Genomic DNA, 18,738 nt, shown 5'->3' on the forward strand with positions numbered 1-18,738 from the left:
AGACCACTGGGACGTTCCTTTGGTAAAGGACAGTGCCTCAGAAATCATTCCAGTGGGGAGGCATGTTTCTGAAGCACCTTTAACGTGCATATGGTTTTCACTTTTAAGAGAACTTCCACATAAGCCTCACAACAATCCTAGAGGCCGCGGCCACTGCTCTCGCTTTATCAGTGAGGAAATCGAAACTCGACACTAGTCAGAGACTTGCCCAATGTCACACACAGTGACAGAGCTGAGCCTAGAATATGTCTCCAGCTCTAGCCAAGTGCCTTTCCCAACAATTCATACTCCATATAATAAGACATATAGAGTCTGTATTTTTTTGCTGAAAATATAATTCTAGATGAGACATGAACACAGACTGCATGTGGACATATAGAAGGCTCTTCCTCTTCTAAAAACTTAGTTTAAAATGTTCAAGATTTCTTTTAGCAAGGTAAATAGTAAGGATCTATCAGTTCTTTCAAACCAAAAACAAGTTTGTTGGCACAGGATTCTAAATATAATATAACTGATAAATATGTATGTTCATTGAATTGAAAACCTGGAAAAATAATCTTCATAGTCAGAAGTAGAATCATCATAATTGTACATATTTAATATGACTGTATAGTTCTAAAGGTATTTTCACATAATCATCTCATTTGAGTTTACAACAAGCTCATGTATTAGGTAGAAAATATATCCATTAGTACATGAGAAAATTGAGACTTAATGAGATTAACTACTTACAAAAAAAAAGAAAGAAAAACAGACACACACGACAGTATTGTGATTGGCAGAGGGAAAAGGAGGGGGAAGAAGAGCAAAAAGGGGATAGACGGTGGTGGAAAAGAGACTTGACTTTGGGTGATGAGAGCATGACGCAGCGTGCAGATGACGGGCTACAGAGTCATACACTTGAAACCTGTATGGTTTTAGCAACCAAAGTCACCCCAATAAATTCAATCAAAAAGAAAAAATTAAAAAGTAAAATCGGTTTTGGTGATGCTTGCACAACTTTGTGAACACACCAAACAACACTGCCTTGTCCATTTTAAGTGTGTGAATTTAATGGCATGTACATTGTTTATCAGTAAAGCTGATACATTATAAAACAGAAATTGCCCTTCATGTAATTCAGACATCTCAAGGAGTACAAATTTTACAATTTGTAACAAAAGATTATCGGATCAATGAATCGCATACACCTTCATAGAGTAGTATTAGCTTGAGGAAGAAAATATTTTGTCTGTATTCGGGAAGTGCTTACTTGGTGCTCTGTGTCAGTTTTAGACAATTCCTCCATATTCTGTTCCAGTGCATATATATCCATAATATTCTTGATATTCTAATACAAAAGAACATAGTAGTCTTAGATTTAGACCAAAAACTAAATAAAAAATAACACAGTTTTTTTTAAGGAAGTAATATTTTCATCATTAACATCATAATCCATTTTAATCTAAGGGACAAAACTTTACATTTTGTCCCAAAATACCATGATCTTTTTAACATGACCATCTGAGAAGTCCCTGTTATCTCCCATGCACTCCCAAGTCGCAGCTTTGCACTTACATTCCCAGCAACCGAGGCCCTTTCATCATGCTAACTGCAGCACCTCACTCTTCAACCCCTACTTGTCTTTCCAGATTATGTCCTTCAGCAGCAACAAACCTTCAATCCCCGCTGCAGCCTGCCATCCACTGATACTATCACCTTCTCATTATTCTTCCGTTTTCTCTTGAGCTCAGTTCCCTCTTCACTCACCTTAAAATTTTCTGTGGTCAATCATTATAATCATTCTTTTTCACATCCCCTCAATTTCCTTGCCTCTCGCCTGCTTCTTAGTATTTGCTTAATTCTAGATTGCTATTCACTCTGTGCCTACACCCTTTCAGATAAACCTTGTTAAAGAAAAAAAAATGAACCAACAGCTCACATGTTAAATTCATAAACGTTAACCTCAGTGTTTACTGGTGACTATATCATATAATCCTTGTACATTCAAAGGGCCATTTGCCTAAACCAGGGATTTGCAAACTACACCAACTTCTCCACCCCACTGGCACAGGCCAGCTCTAGCTGACTCCCTGGTTTTGTAAATAAAGTTTTATTAGAACGCAGCTGTGCTAGTTTTTTTTCTATTGTCTTTTTCTGCTTTCACACTACAATGGCACAAGTGAGTGGATGTGACAAATGCTTTTTAGTCAGGCAGCCCTAACAATGTTGAGTATCAGGTCCTTTATAGAAAGTCTACGAATTCCTTGCTTATTTTATCCCTTCTCTCTCCTTGAACTTCCAATACCTCTTCCAACATCCTTACTCTCAGTCAATAACTTTGCTTTGTATGACACTGAGACATTAGAAACAATCAAAAGGTAACTTCCTGAATATGTAATAAATACCTTCGGATATATTATAGGGCACTTGCTGATCTACACACTTCTCTCCACCACTACTGTTAACTGCTCCACTCTCAGCCTCCATCAGCTTTTGCCTGGGTTATTACAAGGGCCTCCTAACTGGTCTCCCAGCTTCCATCCCACTCGGTGTAAACAGCTGGAGTCCATACAATGCCCATATAAGCCTCTGTGGGTCTGGCTTCCGGCAGCTCTCTGCCAAATCTCTTGCTATTCATTCCCTTTGCTCCAGCCACAATGTCCTTGCTGTCCTTCAAAAATAGCAGGCGGGCTATGGCCAGGGGTCTTTGAGCTTGCCATTTCCCCTGCCTAGAATGCTTTTCCACAGATAAACCTCCTTTCTGATTTTTAACCAAATGATTAAGTTCACAGTGCTACTTTTATCCTAACTATGCCAGTTTAAATTGCACTCCCCCAATTCTGCTCTCCATAGCGCTAGTCACCCTCTAACATGCTAGCTTCACATGGGCTCTTTTGCTTAAGTCTGCCTTCTCTGCATCTGGAGTAGTGCCTATGCCTATGCACATAGGGGTCTCCCAATGAATCTGTGTTGAATGAGTGAATGAAGGAATGAGAATAACCACCTGAATCATTGTGCTGTTAGTTACTCTCCACAGTGCATCAGATGTTTGCCCCCTAGAGGAATCTTAGCTAGCGGTGACACTTGTATGTGCTATGTCACAATGAAGGGTTCTAAGTCTCCTTTCTTCCATCTTAAATCTAAACTGGTTTGGTACAATTCGTTGATGCTAGTCACTCGTCTTAATATATGAGGAGAAAGACATCCTATTTTGGGAGCTTAGTCTCACTGTGAAATATTATTTAATGTCCACTTGGCTCATATTTTGGATAAATCTCCAAATTGTTTACCACAGCTTAATAAATACCTCTGATGAACTTATATAAAGCCCAAATAAAAAATGTATATATCACTTAACATTCAAAAGATACCTACACAGAATTCCCCTCCAAAATAGTAACTTATATTGTAGTAGCTTTGTTACCTGTTTTTTCAATGATTTAATTCTGTTGCTTAAAAATATATATATTGCATAGAATTATTTATTTTTAGAGATTTTACTAATATTTCCTAACATACATGAGGTACATTATGGTCAAGCAAATGGATTCACATGAATTATCTTAATGTCTAAAATAATCTCTAAAATAAATATCTATAATAATAGATATTATTAATTCAAAAAAGATAAATGGCTTTCCCATTATGAGACTTTCAGTGAATTTAAGATCTGCGTCTTAGACTCAAGATATTATGTAATAGCAGAAAATTATTAGATAATGTCTACACTTTCCTTTTCAATTTGTATAGTTTTTAGATGGCTTAATTTCACTTCATCTTAAATCCAAATTTTTAAAATCCCATTTCTTCCATGGATATATACAAAGGTAATAGCATACTTCTGTCTGGACGTGAAAATCCTATCCATTCTTCGTCATTTGTCGTTTCACAAAACAACCTAGCTTTTGGCCCCGAGGAGTCTGAGTACTTCCATGATTTCTAGTTAACCCAGGGTCAGGACCCACGACTGTGTGATTCCCATAGATTCACCTGTGTCCATATTTAATGATTTCAACATACCTCCTCTTGGAGATTCCGAATCTTAAGAATCAGAGATCGGTTTTCTGTCTCCTGATTTTTTAAAAGAAAGATAATTAAAAATAGTTAAGAAGATTATGACATACTATATATTTACTTCCAAGACTATCAACATTCTTTCCTTTTATTAACTTTAAATAGAGCATTGACATATCACAAAGGAATTTTGTCTGAAAATATTTTCAATATGGTTCAACATGTTTTTGGCTCCCAGTTTCTTGGGATCTGTGAGAAGTCACTGACTCCTTGACTCCATCTAACTATGACAGTTCAGAGGGAAAGATGAAAAAAAAAGGAACAGCCTGGCTTCTTTCCCTACTACCTACCACCATCCACCTATGACAGGTAGTGTGAACTCACCTATTTAAAGAGCACTTAAAAAAAAAGATTTTATTTATTTATTTTTAGAGAGAAGAGAAGGGAGGGAGTAAGAGAGGGAGAGAAACATCAGTGTGTGGTTGCCTCTCACATGCCCTCTACTGGGGACCTGGCCCACAACCCAGGCATGTGCCCTGACTGGGAATCAAATCAGCAGCCCTTTGGTTCACAGGCTGGCTCTCAATCCACTGAGCCACACCAGCCAGGGCATTACTTTGAAATCACAGATATCTAACTTTCTACTTGAAGTTGTTGATATTCTCAGGTTCAACATTATCAGAATGTATGATTATCAAAAACTATTCTATAATTAAGAGTCCCAAAATTCAGAACCATCAGGAGAAAAAATATTCCAGGACAAAATATATGCCAAAATATTAACAATAAATCTTGTTGATATGGTAGGATAAGAATTTTGTGGAATTTTTTTGTCAGTATGCATTTCTTCCTCGTATAGAGTAAATAGGCATTACCTTTATAATGTAAAAGTAAAAAGGGAAAACATGTCAGACTAGGATGTCATTGGTACAAGAATAAAGGAACACCCCCCCCACATAATTGGAATCAGAAGACTTGAGTTCAAGTCTAGCTTTATCATTTATTAGACAATTGACATTGAATAATCAAAATATCTCTGGACTTTATTTTAATTCTATTAATTTTTCAATGAAAAATAGCTACTTCTCTTTCTGCCTCATAGAATTTCTATAATGACCAATGAAATATTCAAAATTCTTTTAAAATTTAAAACACTATAAAACACAAAGGATTGTGATTGTATATCTAAGACTCTGCACTTTTAATGATAGCTAACATTAGCCATCCCTAGGAGGAATGAGGACATTGACTGCTTTACATGTATTAACTCATATAACCTTTCCAGTCCTAGGGTTTAAGGACGCTGAGGCTTAAAGAAGTTATGCGGTTTGCCTAAAGTTACACCACCCTAGAAGTCAGGACTTGACTGCTGGCCATCTGACTTTGAAGCATGGGCTCCTGATCATTTCTCTACACTGCCTCCATGTAAAAGCTCCTCACTGGTCCCAAATGAAGTCTTTCCTGTAGTGCATTCATAGAGACTTGCAGAGTCACCTGACACTCAGTGAGTGTAGCCTCTGCATTTTACTACTGAGGGAAGAGCTAAGCTAAGCTGTGCTGGTTGTGGGAGGTCACAAGTGACTGACACAGGCCTGGAGCCCAAGTCTCTTGATGAATTACAGGCCTAAAAATAAATTAATCTGAATGACTTTCAGCTGGCCTCCACCATCGTTAGCAATGCTAGCATTCTGCTGGATGATTATGTACTTCCGTGTTGGTTGAGTTAAAGCTCAGTCTGAATAGCAATTTACTCTAAAAATTACAATACTGTGTTTCTTTAGTATAAGAACTGATTGATGGAACTCAGTAATCTGGAAGTATTGAGAAAACTGATTTCTTTAAAAGAGAAAAAGTTGAAAGTTTGACAGAATTTTTTCTTGTTTAGAAAACTTAAGTGGTTTTGAGTGTCAAGTATTTATGAATTCACCTGTGAACTTCAGGATGCGTTCCAGAGATCTTCTAGATATTCACAAACCATTGTGAATATGACCAAGCAATTTGTAGAGAATTTTAATCTTAGTTCAAAAGGAAAACACAGGGTTTTTTTCCTGCCTTAATTTTTCTAAGGTATTACTATTATTCATTTATCAGTCTATTGACTTCTGATTTTTGCCTCCAAATAAATTCTCTTGAGGTTTCAAGGTACTTGGATGACTTACTAATTGTTTGTTCTGGGCTACAATTGCAGTCTTCTGCTCTTCTGAAGCATTCATACTAGTTTTCAGTTCCTCTAGCTCTTCTTTTAACAGATTTGTTCTCATAATAGCCTGGTGGGCACTGTGGAGGTGGGGGTGGGGAAGAAGGCAATGAGCCAAACCTCAAATATAACTGCCAAACATACTAACAAAAGCCAAGGACTATTTTTGGATGCACGTTGAAACCCCCTGAAAATATAAACCAGATGTCAACAATAGTAAAAATATACCCCCTACCTTTCATAGTCCTTGGAAAAGGAATGGATTTGAAGGGGGAAGAAATAGGTTATAAGGAAAAAAACATATTCTTGAAGATAGAGATGAAGATTTGGAGAGTCCCTTTGAAATCCCCATTGAAGAGGCAGAAAAGAGAAGGACAAAAGGTTTAATTTCGTAGACTTTGGCATTCTGTTGCTCATGTAGATTCTCTAGCCTTTCTGTCCTTCTCTGAGTAACCCAATGTCCTCCTAATACATGTCTTCACTGCTGAAGTTAACCAGAGTCAGCTTATGGTGCTTGCAACCAAATGTCCTGACTGGCACATTTATCCAAGGCATAGTTTTTTTTTTAATAAAAGAAACACTGATTTATACATTGCAAATAAATAATAAATAAGCCAATTGTAGAATGGAAAGAGCTTGAGGTAAGCACAATTTGTTATTTTATACATTGTTTTGGAGGCTGGACGGGCTGGTCAAAAAATTACAAGGATGAGAGTCCATGGTCGGAAAGCTTTACCATCTTTTCAAGTTAACTTAAAACTTTCCTCCTTAGAACATTAGCAGCTACATCTTAATCAAAGGCTTTTTGAGAACCTGTTGTTTCTCCCAGAAGCTCAAGCATCTCCCTGCAAACCACTTTACTAGTGTTTGACACCGTACCTCACACATCGCTTAGGTCCTCCAGTCCTTTCCATCTTAAGCTACGGTCAGGAACTTATCATCCTTCTAGGGTGTAGGTGCCCTGAGGGCACAGTTAAAATCTGATTCATCAATAAATCTCTCATAACACTGAGCATGGGACTTAGCATAGAGTAAGAGTTCTACCAAATCACAGAACTGCTTTGGATAGGTCCACACTTGGCCCCTAGGTAAAGGGGTAGAGAACACCACCCCGAATTACACAAAGAACATCACTGCTAGAAAAGAACTGACAGACTTTGCTCACGGAAATATAAAATGGTACAGCTGCTTTGGAGAACAGCTGAGCAGCTCCTCAAAATGCTGAGTATAGGTCACTACCCAGAAATTCCACTTCTAGGTATAAACCAAAAAGAACTAAAAACATGTCTACACAAAAACTGGTACACGGATGTTCACAGCAGAAATATTCATAAGACTCAAAATAACCCCAAAGTCCACCCTCTGAAGAATGAATAAACAAAATGGCATCTATCCATACGATTGTTCTTCAGCCACAGAAAGGAATGAAGTAGTGAGACATGCTACAACATGAACAAGCCTTAAAACATTGTGCTAAGTGAGAGAAGCCAGATGCAAAGGGCATGTACTGTATGGTTCTATTTATCTGAAATGACTAGAATAAGCAAATCCATAAAGACAGGAAATAGATTAGTGGTTGCAAGGTACAGAGGGCAGGGGGAAACCGGGAGTGACTGCTGACTGGGGTGGGATTACTTTTTGGAGGAATAAAAACGTTCTGGAATAGGTCATGATGATAGTTGCACAACCCTGTGAATATACCAAAAGACATTGAATTGAACCTTTTAAGAGGGTAAACTTTATGCATGTAAATTGTATCTCAATAAAATATAGATTGTTTTTAAAGTAAAACAGGAAAACAAGCAAACACAAATAAACACTATCTCAGAGCTCCCAGCACACAGCGCCCCACACTGACTCACCTTTTTATCTGGAGGCGCAATTCCGTACAGTCCTTGGATAATTGGCCGTTAGCTTCTTCCAAGGTTTCCACTGCCAACTTGAACTTGCTATTTTCCTTCTCCAATTTCTGCTTGTTGAAATGCAGTTCTGCTACATAGGTAATCAAATCATATACCTCTCTGCAAATGAAATAAGGAACGACAATAAATAATCTTCAACATGTCTAATCCCTTCCAATCAAAATAAGGCATAGAGTTAAGTCCAAAAAGGCTGAACTATTCCTGAGAGATTTTCTACTTTATTCTCTTCCATCTTCATAAATGTAGTTTATTTATACAATAAACATTTATTCAAGTACTTATTATAAGAACATCAGAGATTGGTCCAAAAATGCCAGGTATTTGTCATCTGCCAGTTGTAAAGTCAACTTGCCCTGCCTTTGTTAATCACTTTCCACTTCACTCCCAGCATTGTCTCCATCTACCCTGAAGAGTCCCTGTTTCTGCCTGGGGTATGGGAGATCTGAAGTAAACTGACACATTACTCTCTTAGTGAAGGGATCTTGGCAGGTTTTAAAGGGCCTTTAACTAGAAAACAGTTCTTAGAGTCTTATATTTGTAGCTCTCAATTTAGTATTTATGTTTCCTAATATTTTCTATAGTGTGTTAATGTCTGTGTGACCAACATTAGATCATAGACCCTGGGAGAGTCTGGATTGCATGTTTCATGGAGTCCTCTTGCTCTTTGCCATTGTATCCCAGTTCTTAGCATAGATTGGCTACATGATTTTTAAACCACCTTTTTGCATGAATAAATCTGAAGTGGCAAAAATAAGCTAAAGGAGAGAGAATCACCTTTCCCTAATATCTAAAACTCACACATTTAGCAAAAAAAAAAAAAAAAAAAAAGCTTTTTTCTTTAAAAGTATCTCTTAAAGAAGTGCTTTAAAAATAAACCTTAAAAGAGCTTAAGGTCAATGTCATAACTTTACTTCAAATGGTTTCTACTTGTTTTCCATGGAAAACACATGATATCATGAAGGAGAAGGGTTTCATGAGTGAGAAAATGTTAATTTATGTAATACTAGTCTTACATAATTTGTGTTCCTAGTAGAACTTGTTCTAGTGCAATTCGAATAGAATAGTTAAGAGTTCAAAATAAATTGTTAGCTCTACCACAAAAAAGGATGAAGTGACTTTATCATATATAAATCTCTAAAATAAATAATAAAATTGGGCCACTTAAGAAAGCATTGTAACCAAGAATGCTTACAAGACTCCTTTAGACATGTCTCTGCCCAGAGCCTCAAAGATCCTTGATGTGGGCTCTGTTACATCTGTGATCATATTAACTGAAACACATACAAGAGAGTTTTATGAAAAATCCACTTCTCCAAACCACAACAAAGTGGCAGAACAATCACAAGGACACACATACATACTTGCTCCCCCTGATTTTATGTTGTCCTGTTCAAGAACAGAAGCATCGACGCTGCTGCCTGATCCACTAGTCACTCCTTCCCTGTAGTCAAAAAGCAGAACCAGTGAGCTAGGGCTCTTTGCCAGACCAAAGCTCAGCTAAATTTTCAGATGTGCTGTGTACTTTTCCCTTCAGGTGTTTGTTTCTGGATTATAAAACCATCCATTCATTTAGCAACTATTTGGAGCCCAACACTCTGCTTAGATAGTGTAATAGAAAAGAAACAGGAGACATTAATTCTTTCCACCTTCCATAACCTCTTAACCTAACATGAAAGAGAAAATGTGCGTACATAAATAGGTTGATGATGTACAGCAGCTAGGATTAGGGGACAGAAGGTCTCAATGGATTGGGAAGTTGAAATTGTTTGGAGTGATAAGTGGACACTTATGGAGGCAGCAAGACCTTAAAAAGATTGGGAAGGAAAAGATATAAACACCTAATACTTTGAGATACATCGATGGTGTAATCACTTTCTCTCTCACTTGGAAAACCAGGTTGAGCCTACATTAATTTTACTGTGAGCATCTCAGTCTTGAAATTTGAGGAAGACTGTTTAGTACACAAACTCTAGCTCTAACCCCCCAAATAAACACATTAAAATTCAATTATTTTTTTAGGAGTCCCTACATTACAATTTAAGTTTTGTTACTTACTGTAATCTTTCCAAATGCCAAATCCTCTCACTGTCTCTCTGGAGCAGTCATAAAATTCTCTAAATTTGTACTTACTTCTCATTGTGTCTCAATGTGAAATGCCCGTCAGAAGGTGACTAAGTAGAATGATTCATACACCATTCCTACTATTCCTTACTATGCACCCATCACCATTTCTGAGTTTTTTCTTATATTTTGTATTTCTATCTCCTATACTTATTCTTTTCCTATACATTTTTTATTAAAACTAGAGTATTTATTTGCCCTCACCCCATTTAAATGGATTATTGATGTTTTTATTATGTAATCAAATTTAAATATTTTAGAAAATGAGAAAACTCATAAGAAAAAAGTTAAAACCATCATGCAAAAGATAATAATGTTGGAATTTATTCTTTCCAACTTTTTCTTATGTATTTTTTACAAATATGGGATTACACTACATATATTGATTAATGGCCTATTTGAAATACATATGAATATTTCTCTTGTCAAATATTTACCTAATTATAATTTTGAGTGACTATTTAGGATTCTATGATATGGAAGTATTATAATTTATTTGTCCAACCCTCTATTTTAAAATATTTAGGTTGCTTATATTTATCACTATCATAAATAGCATTCTACACATGTATTAGCATACACGATTGGTTATCTTCCTTAAAATTACATTATTAGCTTGAACACATTGCATATTTTTAAGGGTTTAGCACACGTTCCTAAATTGCTCATGAAAAGAACTGTAGCAACCTGCACTACTACCAACAGTGCATGAGAGGGGGCTTCATTCTGCACCTGCCCTGACAGCATGGGACGGAGTGGCTCTTTGCTAAACTAAAGGGCAAAATGGTAATGCTGTCCTTATTTGTATGTCTTTGATTACTAGTAAGATTAGATGTTTTTATATATTTATCTTGCCTTCACAATTAACTCATTTGGTGAAACAACATTTCAGTCATCTGAAGTCATCTATACGCCCTGACCCTACATGAAATCTAGCAAGTTTTGCCATGCTTTGAGCTTGAAGTTTTCTTTAAGCAAATTTCGAGTACCTATCAGTTGATAGCTAGAGATCGGCGGCTGAGTAAAAGCCACAGGAATTTGGCCTCCTGTGAAAGAAGGTGGCTCTTCTGCAGTATCCACCAGGGGCACCCGACGTCATGGTGCCATTCTCCTTCATAACTGTTTTCTATCCCCTATATTTTTTCTTTTCCCTTTTGTTTCCCTGTATTCAAGGCTTCTATATTACACTCACCCTAAGCATCCCCATTGACCTGAAAAGGGTGTCACTCTGGGTGTAAGTGCACTGGGGGATCTGGTGGTCAGTGTCAAGAATCTGCCTGACTCCTGTGCCAGCTCAGTTCTTTGTGAGAACATGGGCTGCCCCTGCTCACAATAAGTGACTGTTATTGGAATTAACATAATATTAACACAACAGATTCTCAACGTGTGCCCATCGCCATCGTCACCTGAAAACATGTTAGAAATGCAGATTATCAGGCTTCACCCCAGCCAGACCTACTGAATCATGGCAGGGATGGGGGTGGAGGGCCCACAATCAGATATAATATTGTCCAGGTGATTGCAATGAATGCTGAAGTGTGAGAAGCACAGAGCGCAATATTTCCATCAACAAAAAAAAAACAGTGATTAGTATTAATTGTAATCAATTGTTAAAACAATCTGAAAAAATGCCTCCTGCTGATTACCATTTGTTCCTGCAGTGAGCCACCCACTCTTTCATGACGGCCTGGAAAGTTCCCAGATCCACCGGCAGGTCTCTGTGTTCGGGACCAAGCATGTTCCATAGCTCCTCAAAGCCACCGTCTTCAGAATCTTGATTAGTTGTTTGTCTCAGGTAATCTATTATTTTGGCAATTCTTACTGAGCCTTGGGAATAAAAAAGGCAAATTAGTTTTGAAAGATGGGTTAGGATTATTCTTTATAAGAGAGGTGCTTAACTCTCTCAGGTTCCTTGGGTCCTGGAAACGCCACATAACCCTCACAGTCCTGCTGAGCTGGCATGGTAGAATGGTGAGAGCACTGGCCTTGGGTTGGGATCTAATGGAGCTGGTGTCAAATCTTGGCTCTGGAAGGTACCAGCTGAGTGGATTTGGGAAAATTACTTAGTCTCTTTGAGCCTCAGTTTCCTTATCTATGAAATGGGAACGATACCTATCATACAGAGTTGTTGTGAAGTTGTGAAATTTCAGTCTTAAGTAAATACTCTGATTTTTTAGGGGGGGAGAGGAATCAGGGTAGTGAGGTCATTCTTAGATCCAGTCAGCCCTACTCTTACATTCAGAAATTAAAATCATCCAGACTAAGCTACTAATTGACACACCAATCTTCTTTAAGACATCTCTTTTACTTCTGACTAATGCATGCCCTGGGCCGTCTGCCTTGGGGGAGGGCTGTGGCAGAGAGGGAGGAAATAAGTAGGAGGCTGACAAGGTGGAGGCAAGAGTAAAGATTCTTCTTCTCTTAAGTAGGTAAATACAGAACATGATACAAATATATGTTTTTTAAGTCTAGCCCTGGCTGGGGTGGCTCAATGGTTTGAGTGCCAGCCTGCACACCAAGAGTTTCCCAGTTCGATTCCCAGTTGGGGCACATGCCTAGGTTGCAGGCCAGGTCCCCATTTGGGGGCGTGTGAGAAGCAGATGATCGATGTCTCTGTCCCTCTTTTTAAAAATAAATTAATAAAATCTTTTTTAAGAAGTCTAATAATTAGGAGAAGGAGATAGTTGTAAAGAAACCTTAACTTTAAGGTGATTATTAATTTAATGACAAATGTCATTTGACAGTGATAGAAAATATTGGGAAGAGAAAAATTAATCAATTACTTAAAAAGATGATTTTTATTCCTTAGGATCAATGAATTAATTTGCTAGAGTGGCTTACATGACTCAGAGAAACATTTTACTTACTAGATCACCAGTGATTGTAAAAGGATATGATCAAGGAACAGCCAGGTGGGAGGGATGCACAGGGTCAGGTATGGGGAAAAGGCACAGACCTCCCACGCTCTCCCTGGCTCACCACTCTCTCCAACTCTCCCTGTGTTTGCTCACCAACTGGAAGCTCTCTGGGACCTCCCCTTTGGAGGCTTCATTACATAGGCATGATTGATTAGATCATTGGCCACAGGTCAGCGGGGTGAGACTGCAAGTTCCAACCCTCTAATCATGGACTTGCTACCTCTGGCAACACATTCCCAGCCCACATTCTTAGGTGGGGTCTAAAAGTCACTTCATTAACCCAACAAAAGACAGCTTTATTGCTCTCATACCTTAGGAAATTCCAGTGTTTTAGGGAGCTCTGTGCCAGAAATGAGATAAAGAACAAAAACATATTTCTTATTATAAATCACAATATCACAGATGCTAAAACTAGTGAGTAGAGTTTGTTCAGGAATAGGATCTTTACATGGCTTCAATGTATCTTCCCATAAATTACTTATTAGTTACAAAGGAAAAATAGTAATTTTACAATAGGAAAACAGCAGCCACTGTTAACATTAGTAGTTAACTAGTTATTAATGAAGAAAAGGGAAGCAAAGGGAATTAAACATTGAGCTTAATGAACTGGGGAGCATGAGCCTGTTTGTTTCATCAGGAGACTACAGCTTCACACCCCAGGGGACCACAGCATTGCTGCACCAAGGGGATCAACACTCCTCCCTTCCCCCCTCCAGTACCGGATTGTGAATTACTCCAGGGCACAGGGGGAGTTGCTTGGCCAAAAAAAGCCAGTCAGTCTAACTCGGGGGTGTAAACCTATCAAAAGCCCACAAAATCTTGGGAAGTGGGCTTTGTTCTTTTGAAAAAGCACCTGGTTCTGTCCCAAACCTAAACTAATACAATCCCAGGGGAACAAAGAAATGCTTTTACTTTCACTTGGTATCTCTCTCTCTTCCTCCACCTCCGCCCCGCGTCTGCCCTGGTAATACACCTGCCTGTTTGTTTGTACATTCTCTCCCCCAGGAACACCCACCCATTTGGGTCTAGCAGCTACCAGGGCCCACGGCAGACTGTGTGGGCTCCAAAAGGACTAAGCTTTAACATGAAGCAGAAACTCTGGACACTGGTTTTTGTCTTGGCCTCGCTGAACAAATGGTTGGGCTTTTTCCATGGCAGGACTGACAGAGAAGGGACAGAGGCAACCTACGTTGGAAACCCACTCAGAGAAACCATGCCACGCCACAGCCTCCTGTGCATGGGTTCTTGGAATGCTTTCCTCATAATCTTATGGAAGAGCCTAATCGCCACAGAAAACACCACCACACTAATCAAGTAAAGTTAAAAATCCTGATATATGGTACTGGGAAGAACACAACCTCACCCTGTAGTGCCCGTGAAAGTGTATAACCTGAATGATCAAGAGGAAATGTCGGACATTCTACAAAGTAATTGGCCTCTACTCTTCAAAAATTTCAAGGTTATGGAAGACAAGGAGTCTGAGCAACTGATTCAGGTGTAAGGAGACTGAAGAGAAGTGACAATAAAATTTAAGAAGTGATTCTGCGTTGAATCCTGGACCAGGAAACAAAGAGGCGATAAAGTACATTATTGGGGCAACTGACAAAATTTGAACATAGAATTTTAATCACCGTTCTGTGGTCATGCAAGCAAATGCCCTTGTTTGTAGGAAATACACACTGATGTACAGCGGGGTAAAAAAGCCACAACTTCCTCTCATCAGAAACACAGTCAAGCTTTTATCCTGCCTCTCCCTTGGGAAACAAGCCTCGGGACAGCCAAATAGTTGACGAAGCAGGGCAGAGCTTCTCTTGTAAGTTATTACAGCACATAAATCAGGAAGGAATGTCACCATTAGAATGTCCCCATTTGCAACACCCAGTGAAAGAAGAGATTTAAGCTTCCATTGTTAACAGTTCTGCCTTCTGATAAACTACACAATACGTCTATGTAGAATTCTTGCCAAAAAAAATAATAAAAATCAAAGTTTTACCAAATGTAGGGGCAGAGAAACAGGTTGTGTTCCTACAGTCACACCATCACCAAAATTCAGATTGGGAGAAACACTGAGATTAAAAAAAAAACTAGTTTTGTTAACAAATAACTTAAAATACAATAAAAACAAGAGATGGAAAGGTAGCATAGATATAAGCCAGATAACTAGTTACTATGAACAAATCTTTCTTGGATATTGATTTGAACAATTAAACTGTTTAATAAAAAATACATTTCTCACACAAATGAGAACTTTTGAATACTGACAAGATATTTGATATTAAGAAATTGTTATATTTTTAGTCATAATAACACGGTAGTTGTGTTTAAAGTCATCCATCTTTTAGAAATATGTATGTAAATACTTATAGATGAAATGTTGTAATGTCTTGGATTGGTCTCAAAATAATCCAGAATGGAGAGAAAAATGTTTTGGTGGGGTTAAAAATGAGACATAATTGGTTATGACATGTATGTAAGGATTCAGCATACTATTCACTCTACTTCTGTATATATTTAATTTGTTCTAAAATTACATATATAATATATTATATAATTACACATATTATATAATATATTACATAATGTATATTCCAAATACAACAAAACCATATCGACAGAGGAAATTGTTGAAGGTTATAAAACTAATCACTAACAACAGGGTTACTGATGATTCTCTCCTTTCCTTTTGCTTATCTATATACTATTAATTTTATTACAGTGAGTGTGAATCATTTATATACTAAAAATTACTTGCAGAATTTTAAGAAGAACACATCTCTAAAAAAAGCAGAAGTGAAAATCTAAAATGATAATTTGAGCTGTATGCATTTTGAAGTATCTATTTCTTCCGTGGCAACACTGTTGGCATGTCAGTAGTTCCAATCCATGATTACAGCTCATAAATCAGTTGATAAGCTCAGTAAAGTCATTCAAGATGCTAGTAAAACATGCACATAGGTACAAAGAAACGATAAAGAGACAACCGACACCTAGAGAGCCACCCTTACTCCCACATTAGGTTGCACCCCCCACGTGTGCTGATGCAGGTGCACAGGGGGCTGCATATGGTCACTGCCCTTTCTCTCCCAGTGGAAAGGGCAATGGCTTGATGAATACTACAAATGAGGAACAGGTAATTTTCAGCTCACCTCTGCCCTTTGTGTCACAGGCATGAAAAATGCTGGTGAAGAGCTCTTCTTCCCAGGTCCTGTTCCTGCTGTAGTTCACACTGTCCTCGCCATCATCAGTTCCTGGTTTCCATCCTATTAGAAGAAAAAGTGTGTGCCTTCAGAAACACTTTTCTCTGCTACAATGATGAACTATTTTTTCTTTTAATTTTAACAAAGAAAACATTTAAATAAACATCAGCATACAATACTGGTTTCTTAAATAGACCAAGCAAAAAAGTTGCCTCGAAAGGTCTACTAATCATTTTTTCTTTTAAAGTTTTATAAAAGTAGGAAAAAAGGAGAGAGGAAGGAGAGGGAAGTGAGCTTTTTTTTGCCCTGTAATATTAAATGCGCTCTGTGCGAAAGCAAGTAGTATAGCAAACAGAAACACAGAGGGAAAGCAGGAACGTAGCTGTCAAGAATATGTGTCATTTTACAGTGTTCTGTCTCTCAGTGCGTGTTGTATATGGGACTCTGTAAGCAATCCTATAAAGACAGTTCCCAAAATTTCAATTGAAATTGGCATGCAAAATTTGTATTCTCCCCTTGCCTGACTTATTGGCTGTACTTGCAATCTGCACTTTCTTCTTACATGTTTTACTCTCTCACACAAGTAAAATTGTTAAAATGACAGTTTTTAGCAAGGCATCTGGGAACTGTATGAATTTTAGCTCCCTTGTATCTATGTATTCCCATCGTGACATTCTAATTTGCCCTGGGGAAAGTTTGTTTTCAGGTCAGTAGAAATGCCAATAATCATGATTACCATCCAGAATTTCTACCAGAATTTATATGATTTTTAATTGAAATCATATAAAATACTTATATTTTACATACATAGTTTTCTTTTAAGATTGAAAAAAAAACTTAAAAAGGGAAAAATGGATGCATCCATCCAAACTTTAACATTGCTTTATTGAAAGAACATTAAAAGATGAATATTTACCATCTTCATTCCAGGACCATTTTTTCACCACTGAATCCTGAGGAGTAAACATTTTAGAGCTTTGATCGGAGGTGGCATCAAAGTCAAGTGTTAAGGTACTAAAATGATTTTCATTACAATAGTTATTCAAATCCTGATTGGAGAAGGGTTCCCCCTTTCTGATCTGTGATACCAACGACAGGTAATTCTGGAAAGTTTGCCATCTAGGCTCTGAGATATTTTCAGAACTTGCGAGGATAACGGAGTATGATGCCTTCTCAGGGGAGCTGGGACGGGAAGTGGATGTGGTCCTTGGAGACACGAAGTGAGGAGGTGAAATGAAGGCGTCATCCTTCTCAGAACCTGAGGAGTGAATGTCGGGGGTAGTCATTTTCTTCAGGACCGCCTCCAAATCTTCCCTGGTGTGAGCCTGTGGACTATCAAAACTGCTGGATTGGTATTTGATAATCTGTTGAATTGGATTTGAAAGCTCTTCTCTCCTTTGGATGGCTCTGATTTTTCTACAAATGCTTTCCACTGGGTGATGCCGCTTCTCAGTCACCTTCCTTGCAGAAGCCATTGTTGACTTTTCTCTAGTTATACAGGTGAAACAGCTAAAGTACAGGCAAAAGTAGACAAGGAGTTTAAAATTAGCTTTGTCCTAACAACAGTTTAGCAATAGGCTATTTATTCCTAAGTTAACTTTGGAGGAATCAAAATAAAATGTCTTTAAATAACTGTCCCTAAACAATTGCTTTACACAACTTCCCACGTGTTTCACTTTGGCACTCAAATTTCTAGAAGAGAGTAACTGTTAACACATATAAAATACTTACCACAGGCCAGGCATGGTCCTTAGTCCCTTATAATATCAACTCACTTCATCCTCAAACCACTCTATGAGGTTAGCATTACCATCTCCACTTCAGGCAAAGAGGGAAAAAGGAACACACCCAAAGTCAGCCAGTGAGTTTCAGGGCCCAGATCTGCAGTCCTGCTCCAGAAGCCGGGCCTGTAACCATGATGCGTTCCATTCATCACTGTATTTCAAATACGATGATGATGGTGAAGATGCTAACAGCTCCCACTTGAGTACTGTTCTGGTTCTCAGCTTTCGAGAACTTACTAAATATGCTCTATATCAGGCGTTTTACATGTGTTATATCTAAACTTCATGCAAACAATATCAGACATGTGAAAATATCATTTTTTCTTTTACAATAATAAAACTAAGGCTCTGAAAGATCAAGTAACTTGCTAATGGTCACATCTCTAAGATTTGAGCCAAGGGGTGTCTGACTCCAGCATGATTTCACTTAATGGCAGGATGCATTACCTGAGCAGACAGACCTCTCAAAGCCCGGAGTCATAGGTACGGAGAGGGCCCGGGGGCCAAAACGGGTGAAGGGGATTAGCAAGCACAAACTTCCAGTAATAAAATAAGTCATGGGAATCATAATGTACAGCACGGAGCAGGTAGTCAATAACTTTG

At 38.1% G+C, this 18,738-nt stretch overlaps 1 protein-coding gene across 1 annotated transcript in view; it reads right to left on the minus strand.

The window, feature by feature from the left end:
- The window catches only part of IRAG2 (inositol 1,4,5-triphosphate receptor associated 2), a 72,303-nt gene extending 54,477 nt beyond the window's left edge, over positions 1 to 17,826 (minus strand). The window contains exons 1-9 of the mRNA XM_024575670.4: positions 17,268 to 17,826; positions 16,301 to 16,414; positions 11,883 to 12,063; positions 9,477 to 9,556; positions 9,308 to 9,386; positions 8,056 to 8,214; positions 6,156 to 6,273; positions 4,003 to 4,053; positions 1,253 to 1,330 (exon numbers count right to left, since the gene is read on the minus strand). Of these exons, the coding sequence (XP_024431438.3) occupies positions 1,253 to 1,330; positions 4,003 to 4,053; positions 6,156 to 6,273; positions 8,056 to 8,214; positions 9,308 to 9,386; positions 9,477 to 9,556; positions 11,883 to 12,063; positions 16,301 to 16,414; positions 17,268 to 17,826 (1,419 nt within the window). The remainder of the gene's footprint in view (positions 1 to 1,252; positions 1,331 to 4,002; positions 4,054 to 6,155; positions 6,274 to 8,055; positions 8,215 to 9,307; positions 9,387 to 9,476; positions 9,557 to 11,882; positions 12,064 to 16,300; positions 16,415 to 17,267) is intronic.
- Positions 17,827 to 18,738: the final 912 nt, after the last annotated feature.

The sequence above is a fragment of the Desmodus rotundus genome, chromosome 3, assembly GCF_022682495.2.
Source record: "Desmodus rotundus isolate HL8 chromosome 3, HLdesRot8A.1, whole genome shotgun sequence".
NCBI lineage: Eukaryota > Metazoa > Chordata > Mammalia > Chiroptera > Phyllostomidae > Desmodus > Desmodus rotundus.